This window comes from Phyllobates terribilis, unplaced genomic scaffold (assembly GCF_046119375.1).
Source record: "Phyllobates terribilis strain yellow unplaced genomic scaffold, ASM4611937v1 Scaffold_9__5_contigs__length_417890890, whole genome shotgun sequence".
In the NCBI taxonomy this organism is placed as follows: Eukaryota; Metazoa; Chordata; class Amphibia; order Anura; family Dendrobatidae; genus Phyllobates; species Phyllobates terribilis.
Window position 1 is genome coordinate 113,090,172 of NW_027362769.1, and position 13,265 is coordinate 113,103,436.

The 13,265-nt window shown below is 40.0% G+C and overlaps 1 protein-coding gene across 3 annotated transcripts in view; it reads right to left on the reverse strand.

The window, feature by feature from the left end:
- METAP1D (methionyl aminopeptidase type 1D, mitochondrial) overlaps nucleotides 1-13,265 on the reverse strand; it is a 285,693-nt gene that overhangs the window by 51,478 nt on the left and 220,950 nt on the right. For all 3 annotated transcript variants that reach the window (XM_073646945.1, XM_073646943.1, XM_073646946.1), the window contains one exon: nucleotides 11,890-11,932. In XM_073646945.1, the coding sequence (XP_073503046.1) occupies nucleotides 11,890-11,932 (43 nt within the window). The remainder of the gene's footprint in view (nucleotides 1-11,889; nucleotides 11,933-13,265) is intronic.

Here is a 13,265-nt window from a genome sequence, read left to right on the forward strand (position 1 = left end):
GTGTACCCATTAAAGTCTATGGTGCTATTAATATATCTGTGTTTTTTTTGCAGGTCATGTGTCCACAAAAAATCATGGGGAGCAGTCCGTTCTTTATCAGAGTCACAGGTGAAAATTACCCATATAAGTCTATGGCTCAGTGAAAATTGCAGCCAGCACATGGATGACACACCCGTGTGCAATAAGTGTGATGACTATGATTGACATTGCAATGGATAGAAGTTTTTGTTTTTTGCTTTTTTACTTATACACTACAGACCAAAAGTTTGGACACACCTCATTTAAAGATTTTTCTGTATTTTCATGACTATGAAAATTGTACATTCACACTGAAGGCATCAAAACTATGAATTAACACATGTGGAATTATATACTTAACAAAAAAGTGTGAAACAACTGAAAATATGTCTTATATTCTAGGTTCTTCAAAGTAGCCACCTTTTGCTTTGATGACTGCTTTGCACACTCTTGGCATTCTCTTGATGAGCTTCAAGAGGTAGTCACCGGAAATGGTTTTCACTTCACAGGTGTGCCCTGTCAGGTTTAATAAGTGGGATTTCTTGCCTTATAAATGGGGTTGGGACCATCAGTTGTGTTGTGCAGAAATCTGGTGGATACCAAGCTGATAGTGCTACTGAATAGACTGTTAGCTGCTTTTTTCTTGCTATAATACAAATTCTAAGTAAAGAAAAACGAGTGGCCATCATTACTCTAAGAAATGAAGGTCAGTCAGTCAGAAAAATTGGGAAAACTTTGAAAGTGTCCCCAAGTGCAGTTGCAAAAACCATCAAGCGCCACAAAGAAACTGGCTCACATGAGGACCGCCCCAGGAAAGGAAGACCAAGAGTCAACTCTGCTTCTGAGGATAAGTTTATCCGAGTCACCAGCCTCAGAAATCGCAGGTTAACAGCAGCTGAGATTAGAGACCAGGTCAATGCCACACAGAGTTCTAGCAGCAGACACATCTCTACAACAACTGTTAAGAGGAGACTTTGTGCAGCAGGCCTTCATGGTAAAATAGCAGCTAGGAAACCACTGCTAAGGACAGGCAACAAGCAGAAGAGACTTGTTTGGGCTAAAGAACACAAGGAATGGACATTAGACCAGTGGAAATCTGTGCTTTGCTCAGATGAGTCCAAATTTGAGATCTTTGGTTCCAACCACCGTGTCTTTGTGCAACGCAGAAAAGGTGAACGGATGGACTCTACATGCTTGGTTCCCACCGTGAAGCATGGAGGAGGAGGTGTGATGGTGTGGGGGTGCTTTGCTGGTGACACTGTTGGGGATTTATTCAAAACTGAAGGCATACTGAACCAGCATGGCTACCACAGCATCTTGCAGCGGCATGCTATTCCATCCGGTTTGCGTTTAGTTGGACCATCATTTATTTTTCAACAGGACAATGACCCCAAACACACCTCCAGGCTGTGTAAGGGCTATTTGACCAAGAAGGAGAGTGATGGGGTGCTACGCCAGATGACCTGGCCTCCACAGTCACCAGACCTGAACCCAATCGAGATGGTTTGGGGTGAGCTGGACCGCAGAGTGAAAGCAAAAGGGCCAACAAGTGCTAAGCATCTCTAGGAACTCCTTCAAGATTGTTGGAAGACCATTTCCGGTGACTACCTCTTGAAGCTCATCAAGAGGATGCCAAGAGTGTGCAAAGCAGTCATCAAAGCAAAAGGTGGCTACTTTGAAGAACCTAGAATATAAGACATATTTTCAGTTGTTTCACACTTTTTTGTTAAGTATATAATTCCACATGTGTTAATTCATAGTTTTGATGCCTTCAGTGTGAATGTACAATTTTCATAGTCATGAAAATACAGAAAAATCTTTAAATGAGAAGGTGTGTCCAAACTTTTAGTCTGTACTGTACATGTAATATCACTGATGAAACACTGATGGTAAAATCTGAAACACTGACCAAGACTGATCCCAAACACTAATGAACAACGGTGCGTGTTTTCCTGTATGAGAAAAATCACAGCTGTCAGAATGAGGCTTAAGGATGTGGTAGTTCTCATGAGAACACTGGAGCAAAGAAGTGATGAGCGGTGTGATTGAGCTGGGTGGACACAGGGAGTGTCTGCTACTTATGATGCAGCTATGAAATCTGCTATTTGCTATCATGTATGAACTGTAGAGATGAGCGGATCTTTTGAAATTTGAATATGAAGACTTCGCCAAATTTTCCCAAAAATTTGTTTTGCAGAAAATAAATTTGCACAAATCTCAATACTAGAAAGCTTCTAATTGCTCAGCAAATACATGTTGGGGGAGAGAGAGGACCCTGTTGATCATAAGAGTTTACACTCTACAGGATAGAGAGGGAAGACCCCACTGATCACAAGAGCTTACACTCTACAGGATAGAGAGGGAAGACCCCACTGATCACAAGAGCTTACACTCTACAGGATAGAGAGAGAAGACCCCATTGATCACAAGAGCTTACACTCTACAGGATAGAGAGGGAAGACCCCACTGATCACAAGAGCTTACACTCTACAGGATAGAGAGGGAAGACCCCACTGATCACAAGAGCTTACACTGTACAGACAGAATAGAGAAAGATCTTACACTCTACAGGAGAGTGAGAGAGAGACATAGAGGACTCTGCTGATCATAAGAGCTTAGACTCAACAGGAAAGAGAGAAGACACCATTGATTATAAGAGTTTACACTCTACAGAGGAAAGACTTACCCAGTGACTCTGGAGGTGGAAAACATCTCTGTTGTACAAACTGTGCTCTACTGGGAACCTCTGATCTGTGATGACCTCAGCACTGACCACCACTGTAGAAGGTATGATAATCTGCTAGATGTCACAGCTGCAGAACATTATAGGGAAGCCCAGGTGACTACGCAAAATCATGTTAGTCCACTCTCAGATGCTTCAGCAGTGTGAGAAATGGTGATCAGGAAGCGGTTTTTTTTTGCAAATCGTGAATCGAATCTCAAAATATTCAAATTTGAGTGAAACTGTGAATTTCAGGAAATTCAACTCAAACTCTATCCTTCGTGGAGCGGTACACTAATCTATAATGAACCGCCTAATTCCATGTACAGAACTACTTCTATATTCTTTATACCTATAAATATAAGAACACTCAGGAGATTGTTGAAAATCACATGCTTATGTATTTCTTGTGTTCTCACGGACTGGAATCTGAATCTCAGAAACTTCTAAACTGGGTCAAAAGTCACACTAACAATACACAGAAATCTTAGCACTGCAGATGAGTAAAGTATTTTTGTCAATATTTGCACATAATTGTAATATATTTACAATTGATAGCAATTCAATATAGTAATTGTCACTTTCAGGCCATATTGCAGTAATTTAAAGGCAAAGTTTAATCAATCAAGTAAAAAAGTAAGAATTGCATTGAAGGGGTTTCCTAGCCCAATAAAATAGATAGCCTATCCTTTGGAAAGCGCAACAATATCAATCAGTTGTTTAAAGAGGCTCCTCTTTATTACTTACACTGCTCTATACACAGATCGCACCTGTTTTGGTTACTGCAGTTTTGCCCCATTAAAACTAGAGTTGTAAAATTTAGAAAAAGATAGATAGGAAATAAAACTACAACAACTACTACTACTCACTTCAGTTCTGGAAAAAATCCAAAAGGTTCTAATGACCACACCTAGGGGCAAATTCACACATCCAATTTTTGTGTATATGTGGTATCCATTTTTTCTTAACGCATAGCACATTACAGCCTGAGTGAATTAACACGTCCTCTTTTTTTTTTTTTGTATACCAATGGTCCGCAAAATGGATTCATGGACCAAACTCAAACGTTTGTATGAATAAGTCTGTGATATGATCGGGCAACACATGGAGCCATAAATGACCAGATGCAGTTAAGAAACACAGACGTGTGAATTCTACATTACGTGCAACACTATGGGACTGAGAGGCTGAAAAGATGTGTAGCTGTCAAGAAGATAAAACAGAATAAAAGGAGACAACTCACTTTAGAACATCGAAAACAGATCAATGAGATGCGGAGGAGGAATTTTTTTGCCTGATGAACCAAAAATGTAGATCTTTCGGCGTTTCAGTAGGCAGTATGTACGCTCCCAAAGTAATGAATAATTATTGAAATTCAACCATGAGTCAAACATCGTGAAGGATCTGTGTAAATATGGGAAGTACATCAACATCTGGAGTTAGTGATTAATTTTTTAATTGAAAGCATCGTGAGTGTTGATAGTTTTAATACATCATGTGATACTTTAGGAAAAGTGTGTGTGGGGTCAGGAGGGGTTATTGTGAAAATAAAGAAATAGTTATCAGACAAAAAAAAAAAGCTTCTTGTGTTTTCAGAATAATTAAATGACCATACCAAAGGTTCAGACCTCTACAAAATTGAGTATGTCTGGATTGTAAAATGGAGAAAGTGACCCAAACATTACAAAAAATAAAAACAAGTCTATCAAGAAAGGAAGCTGTCACCCAAACAAAAGACTAAAGTAATATGGACAAATATGTATTTAGTTATCAAGGTGGTTAAGATTTGTCATTTTCATTAAATACACTAAATACGTTTAGCACCTACCCATAAGATAAGTGGCAATTGTAAGATCTCTGGGGGTCTGCACATGGCTCCTCAATAATTCAGAGAATTGAGGTCCCAAAGTCCCTTGTGTAAATGGAGTGTACATGAATGAGAATATCTCTGTACATACAGCACCTGAGATACAGTATACCACCTTGGTTTACTGCCAAACAGGCTCTGTATACTGGGCTCGGCCACTTACATGAACCCTAATAATCATTGGCACGGAAAAATAGAAAGTCAGGACTTTTTGAACAGCACAAGTCCTATTTGGTGTAAAGAAAATCCAGCATCCTACAGTAAGAACATCATATCTGCAGTTAAACACTGTGTGACTGTGATGATGTGGAAATGCTTTTTCCGCCCTAGATCCAGAACAAATTGCCATTGTTGAGGGAACTATGACTTCTGCAAAGAGTCTACATCTGAATGATTGCACAACTGAGATGATGAGAAAAGACCTAATGTCTACAGTTCAGCTGTTGTGAGCAATAGCGCAACTTTTTTTTTTGTCTGTGCAAACTTTTTTAACCGATTTATCCCAGAATGATTAAATTTTTGATATTAATAAAAATTTAAATTCAAATAATCAAAGCATAGTTTTCTTTTTGCATACAGCCTAGGTAATACCTTCCCAATGGAAGGGCTCAAGCAGTGGCCATATCATGTATCCATTTTCTAAAGAGCCAGGATAGCGCTTCCACAGATATGAATGAGCCCTACACTGTACATTCATAGGGCTCCAATTTTAATGATTTTCCTGCCTGAAAGATATTATCCTTTATATTTTATACATATATGTTTTAAACATTTCAGAATAAAGAAATTAAGAAATTTTAATATACATACATTGAGCCGGACCATTCTTTCTTTGGATTCTCCTCTCTATATATTCATTCAAAAAATGATGTGGTCTTTAGGGCGCCATACGTCCTCTGTGCCCTACTGTACATGGTTTGTGGAGATGACTCTGATGTGTGCATGAGCCCAAGCAGTGGCATAAATTGAAGGACATGGGTCCCGATACAAAATCTCCTACAGGGACCCCAACTATAATGGGTCTTTCATAGAATTTGGTCTTCCCATATGGTCCAAAGAGATCTTTTTGGCCCCCTCTAGGCTCAAAGACCCAGATGCAACACCTGTACCCAAGCTCTTGATGTAGTTCCACCCCTTAGACCAAGCTCTTGATGTAGTTTCACCCCATAGCTCAAGCTCTTGATATAGTTACACCCCTTAGCCCAAGCTCTTGATGTAGTTTCACCCCTTAGCCCAAGCTCTTGATGTAGTTCCACCCCTTAGACCAAGCTCTTGATGTAGTTTCACCCCGTAGCTCAAGCTCTTGATATAGTTACACCCCTTAGCCCAAGCTCTTGATGTAGTTTCACCCCGTAGCTCAAGCTCTTGATATAGTTACACCCCTTAGCCCAAGCTCTTGATGTAGTTTCACCCCGTAGCTCAAGCTCTTGATGTAGTTACACCCCTTAGCCCAAGCTCTTGATGTAGTTTCACCCCTTAGCCAAAGCTCTTGATGTAGTTTCACCCCTTAGCCCAAGTTCTAGATGTAGTTTCACCCCTTAGCCCAAGCTCTTGATGTAGTTACACCCCTTAGTCTAAGCTCTTTATGTAGTTACATCTCTTAGCACAAGCTCTTGATGAAGATACACTCCTCAACCCAAGCTCTTCATGTAGTTATGCCCCTTAGCCCAAGCTCTTGATGTAGTTACACCTGTTATCCCAAGCTCTTGACGTAGCGAGGGTAAAACAGTGTGGCAATACTTTGTTGAACTACAAAGTGGACAATAAACACACAGAACAGTCCCAGCAAATGCCCAAGATGGTACAACATTACACAGTCTCCACTGCCTGGGATAGAATAGCTACGACTTTGGAGACTTCCAGGGCTGACTACCTCAACCAGTTGCCCCCCGCTTCTGGCGGGCCCCCACAGAGAGAAGGTAGCGGCAAGATTAGGAAGCTAGCAGTCCATCGTACAAGGCTAGGAGACCCAAGGGTCCCAACCTGGCCTCTCTGAGAGTTTCTATGGGGCCAGATGAGTGGTGGGTCCCAATCTGGCTTCTCCGAATGTCTCCGTGGGTTGCAGGCGACCGGTGGGTCCCTCCTGGCAACCCCACACAACATATCCATAGTCTCTCTGATGGTCAATGGAGCAGATCCGTATCTTTCCAGTCAGGGCCGGTACCCTTAGACTAGAATCATGTAGAATACAAATCTGTGTTTCTTTGGATGCCATGCAATCCATCTACTTTCCTGAAGGATGTCTCTCATTCTCCTTGTAAAGTCTTTCTGATTCTGGTTAGAGGCTCCTGAGGTACTAATGAGATTAGTGGAATGCTGGACACTTTACAAGTTAAATTAGTGTGCATAAACTGACAAGCAAGCAGAACACCAATAAAACACAGCCAGCAATCTCTAATTAAACACAATAAGGTATTTCTCTTGGGTTAACAAATCTAATCGTCTGGCTAATTAAGATTATAAGCTGTATCGTCACACACCCCTTAGCCCAATTCTTGACGTAGTTACACCCCTTAGCTCAAGCTCTTGATGTTGTTACAGCCATTAGCCCAACTCTTGGCGTAGTTACACCCGTTAGCCCAACTCTTGATGTAGTAACACCCTTTGCCCAAGCTCTTCATGTAGTTACACCCCTTAGCCCAAGCTCTTGATGTAGTTACAGCCGTTAGCCTAACTCTTGATGTAGTTACACCCGTTAGCCAAGATCCTGACGTAGTTACACCCTTAGCCCAAGATCTTGATGTAGTTACACCACTGATCCCAAGCTCTTGATGTAGTTACACCGCTTAGCACAAGCTCTTGATGCAGCTTTATTTGTGGTGCTCTGGTTATTCCCTTTTTATTAAATAGTTTATTTACAGTTGCTTCAATCATTTTACAATTCCTTCCAATTTTTAATTTCTATATATATATATATATAATTTTTAAATCGCAAAAGTAAAGATTTAGTATTATTAAGTTGATTTGCACACTAAATATATACGTTTTCAATTTGGAATTACAGAATTGATTTATAAGTTAAAGTGCTTTATACAAGGTGGATAAATTATAAACATGATTGAAAATTAATGTATGCACATGGCCGGTCAAAGTAAAGCAAATGTCCTGAAAAAAAGATCAATGTGAGCAATAACACAGGCACATCAGAAAACAGACTAATATCAATCTAAAACCAGACAAAACATCCAGTTGTTTAGAAGCCATTTGGAGATCATAAATCAACTCTAAGGGCCGAGCTTGAGCTTCGAGAAGCAAAAAAAAAAAATCCAACTGGAGCAACACATGTGGAAACATCTTGAACTGTCTTCCCATTGCGCTGATATAAGGAAGCTTTGTTTGCATTTGCCGGCCTTCAGAGTTAATGTAGCCACAGGCAAAGTTTGTTAATCAAACCAAAGGCAAAATCGCTTCCGATGCCTGAAATATCCCATTCAACTAACAGTCCAAATTCTAAACCAAGGCAATCATGACTTAGCCTAAAGAAACATAACTCAATGGTCCTGCCAAAATCTCTAATCTATCTTTCTTAACTATTTTATTTTTGTGGTGTAGTAGGTAGTCTCGTCTCTTGACCTCTCCCAGTCAATGACATAAGAGGCCCTTTTTAAGCATGCTTTGTGAAATCCCTATGTCATCGGCTAAAACCGTGGGGGGGAAGAAACAGAGCCAGATGTGTACTAGGGAAAAAAATAGCCACAAAAGACACTTAGGAAAGATCAGACTAATTACAGCTAATGTCTGAAGATACAGCAAGGTCCATTCGCCAATGCACTTCAATTGATTATTGTTGTACAGTTTAAAGCCAAATCAATTCATGGGATTTTTAAAAAATAAATAAATAATAATCCTTAATATTTTAAAGATTTTTGTTGTTGTACAATTTAATGTCAAATCAATTCATGAAATTTTTCTAAAAAAAAAAAAAAATCCTTAATATTTCCCACATTTTTATGTGAATACACTCTTATTTTAGTATACAGATGGACACTGAAAGAAAGCTATTCCCTATATTAATCCACAAACAGGGTGAAAAGGTTTTGACTCTTCTGAAAATACACTTTTGTTTTCTATTAAACTTTACATTCCTCCTTAGTTGTAACGTTTCAGATACATATTGGAAATTTCTCTCTTTGTTGTCTTTAAGGATAAAGAAAATTGACATTATAATCTTTTTATGATTAGTAAGATGCCTTCATTTAGGAGTTGTGACATTTTTCTAGAGACATGGAAATGTAGCTTTTGCACACACACATACAAAAAATTATCTACATGTATTAGCACATAACCAACCCTATGATTGAAAAAATGAATGAGGTTATATAGATCTGAAATATGGTGTAAATAGAAATCTACCGTCCCATAGAGATGTGTCCTTCCTTACCTTTTCTCGAAAAAATGTGTGAAATTAGATCACCAGCTTTTGAGATATTCTGTCACGAGACGTTTATACTATGTGAGTTTACCTAGCTTAAGAGTAAGGGTGTACACATATGTGCTCTATGTGTGCCTGCAATATCATGGTGTGTGCCATCTCTCCCCAGGGGACAATACAAGGTAGAAGTTAATAAAATATAATATGTACAGTTTGCACTGATATAGGTGGCTTTTACTCTGACCAATTAAATACCTCCATGGACTTAATGGCTTCATATAAAGCGTTACTATATTAGTAAGATTTCCCAGACTTTTAAAATTATGTAGGCTAATTGCCTATGAAATATCATGTACTCTAGGCAGAGGATTGTGTTATGAGCTACAAGACGGCTCTGGGAGATATGTTGGTGCCATAAACAAAATTGAAGTAGAGAGAAAAAAAAGTCATATAAGAACTGGCTCTACACCACTTGTAATATTTGGGTAGCTTGGTGGCTCAGTGGTTAGCACAGCAGCCTTGCAGTGCTGGGGTCCTGGGTTCAAAAGGACAACATCTGCAAGGAGTTTGTATGCTCTCCCCGTGTTTGCGTGGGTTTCCTCCGGGTTCTCTGGTTTCCTCCCACACTCCAAAGACATACTGATAGGGAATGTAGATTGTGAGCCCCAATGGGCACAGTGCTGAGACTGTCTGTAAAGCGTTGTGGAATTAATGGCACTATATGAGTAAAATAAATAAATCATATGAGTGCTGATTTCACAATTCTATTGGTTTAACTATGTGTTTTAACCTTGGAACAGGGTCTTCATCAGACACAATAAAAACCACGTTGATCACATAACCGCAAATGGGCAATTGATGCTTACAAAACAATAAAGACAAATAATAATGCATAAAACAGAAAATAAATAGGACCTGTCACTTGCTCAAAATAATTGAGTTAAACATCTTGTAAAAATCCCTGCACTGCAGAATCAGCCGCTCTTTTCTGTTTTGCAATGCGTCTCTCCATTGTAAAGTTATTCACATTTGTTGCTTTTGGGGAGCAGTATGTGAAATCTCTGCTTGTTTTTCAACTGGACGTTCCTTAGAGTCTTCTCTTGAAGCGTGTGCTTTCACCCCTCCTTCTCAAATGCTATCAATCACAGCTCGGCAGCATCTGAGACTGCTAGATCAGTTGCTGAGCTGTGACTGACAGCATCTGTGAGGGGGGTGTGAAAAAGCACGCTTCTAGAGAAGACTCTGAAGAAACGCCCAGTTGGTCTGCAAGCAGAGACTTCACATAGTGCGCTCCAAAAGCAACAAATGTGAATATCTCTTCAATGGAGTGATGCATCGCAAAACAAAAAAGAGCGACAGAATCAGGGGAGCTCAGAGATTTAAACAATGTATTTAACTCAATTGTTTAAGCAAGTGACAAGCCCTCTTTAAAGAAGATGTCTATACGAGGAGTCTTCGAGGCTCTAGATTTCATTTATTAAGTTCTACAAAGAGCAGCATGCTTTTTCCGGAGCTGAACCTACTGACTGCTCAACTCCTACAGGTAAGAGTATACCTATCACCCATTTTTTCACACTGCTTTGACTGCTGCTTTATAAATAATACACTTAGATTTCGCCTCTTTTTTTTTTCATTATCTGGCCTCCTGTTATAAATAAAAACAATGGGGTAATTTTAGAATAACTGCATTCATAATCCACGGTCGAGTTTACGAATATGATAGTGTATCTGGCAAATATAACGTTATACAAGTCTTGGATAACATTGAGTATTCCATAAATTTTTGTTTAGCTGTGCGCTGGCATCAATTGAAACATTAAGTCCCAATCAACCACAAACACTCGTTTTTCTATTGCTTTCTGGTAAAGAAAAAAATAAAAACCTTTTGCAAAATTCTTTGTCATGTCTTAAATCACTCAGTGGCCTCCGAATCATTAACCATGGGGGCGACATATAAACACGCAGCATGTTCTGCAGCAAAAGGGTTAAAGGTTCTTCTGCTACAAAATGGAACACAACACTATCTTCAGGGATTTTAATAAATGTAGGGAACACTGCTAGCAAAAAAAGAGTTGCTGTCCAAATAGACTGACATACACAGGCCAATGTAGCCTCTAATGACAGAGTAAGATAATGACAGGCCCTACTCCAAATCAGCAGGAAGAGGAAGATCAATCTCGCTAGAGTGAAAGAAAAATGCTGCCTTTCCCCCACGTTCGCTCATCTCATACATATCTATCTTCAGCAGCTGCTCAGTACTGCAGCGCTCTGCATTAACTACACCGAGGATCAATAACAATTACACCTTCTCAAAAACATGACACATAGCGGGATTGGGCTGACATTTCACTTAGGCCTGCACTGATCTCAGTTCATCTGATTCCAGCCTTAAATTCATGTCAAGCCCGGGTCTGCTTAGAGTAAACCCAGGGTTAAAAAAGAAAAGAAAAAAGAGAGAAAACAATAAAAACAGCCGCGCAACAAGCAAACAACATCAACTAAAACATTCCAGTGTCCGGGGATTTTCTAAATGAAAATATCATTTCCGGACAGATTTGTATTGTCATCTGTACAAAAGAAGAAAAGCCGTGGAGTGTTATTATCCGCACTGACAAAGGCGTCTCACATTTTATATTCTGCAGTGAATTTTTACTTATTCGCAGTCTGAGACAACCTGCCGCTATGTAGCCAGTGAGGGAAACTACAAGTTTCAGCCTCGGAGAGTTGCAAAAATAAATATATACTGACACTTATAGTTTCTTCGTAGCTTGAGAGCTGGGCAGAGGTAGCGCAAAATTTGTAAAATACGATTGGGGTCACTATGTAACGCAATGTTTGATTGGAGAAGCTGAAGGCTTAAAATTGCATAAGGTAAAGCTAAGAAGAAGAAGGGCTTAATACGTGACTCACTGTGACGTCTATGTTAATAATATCTCCATCTTCAAGAGGTCGGCTGTAAAGAGAAAGAAAGAGAAACGTAACCTTTGGTTTCAAGACTGATTATCAATATTAGCAAGATATAAGAAAATACTGCTACAATACTGTCATATAATGGAGACCGTACCGCCATAAGGGAGCAACAATGCCTTGAAAGTAATCAAAAAAAATTTGAAAAAGACAACAGCATGGAGTTTGTGTCGGTTTCCTCCGGGTTCTCCAGTTTCCTCCCACACTCCAAAGACACACTGATAGGGACTTAGATTGTGAGCCCCAATGGGGACAGTGATGATAATGTCTGTAGAGCGCTGTGGAATATGATGGTGATATATAAGCAAAGCATAAGAAATAAATAGGGTCTTTAAAACATTGAAAAAGTGTGGATTTGTTACCATCATTTAGTGTGCCACGTTTCGGCTCAACAATGAGCCCTTATCAGGCTTGTGGTGGTAATAAATCCACACTTTTTCAAAGACACTGGTGCTGTTGTCTTTTCAATTTTTTTTTTAAATACTGCTATAATACTAGCATAACCAGAAGTGCACTATATGGACAAAAGTATTGTGACACAAATCTTACTCATTCAATTTGGTGGAGGAAGGATAACCCTTTGGGGCTGTTTTTCAAGGTTCGGCCTCGGCTCCTTAGTTCCAGTGAAGGGAAATCTTAATTCTTTAGCACAAGACATTTTAGACCATTGTAGCGTCCAACTTTGTGGGAACAGTTTAGGGAAGGTCCTTTTCTGTTCCCCATGACTGCCCCAGTGCACAAAGCGAAGTCCATAAAGGAATGGATGGGGGAGTTTTGGTGGAAGAACATGACCGTCTGCAAAGAGCCCAGACCTCAACTACATCCAACACTTTTGGGATGAAGCAGACCAAAGATTGTGATTCCGGCCTCTCCCCAACATCAGTATCTGACCCCATGAATACTCTTCTGGATGAAGGGGCAAAAATTACAACAGACACCTCCAAAATCTTGTAACTAGAAGAGTGGAAGCTGTTATAGATGCAAAAGGAGGAACCTACTCCATATTAATCCTTGTGAGTCTCATCAGCTGACATGTGCCCCTAACAATGAATCGCGATCCACCTGTGGCTGTTAACATGTTAAATGCCGCTGTCAAGCTCCGACAGCGGCATTTAAAATGGCCACGCCGGAAGCGCATCTAAAGACCCGCCCATTGGCACGCCCATCACATGATCGCGGGCGCCTGATGGGTTGGTATGAAAACCCGGGGTCTGCAGGAGACCCCTGTGGTTGTCATAGCCAATCAGCTATGAGTGCCGCCCAGCGTTCATAGCAGATGAGCATTTCCGCTACACATGGCATGGCTGCTGCCCTGCTAT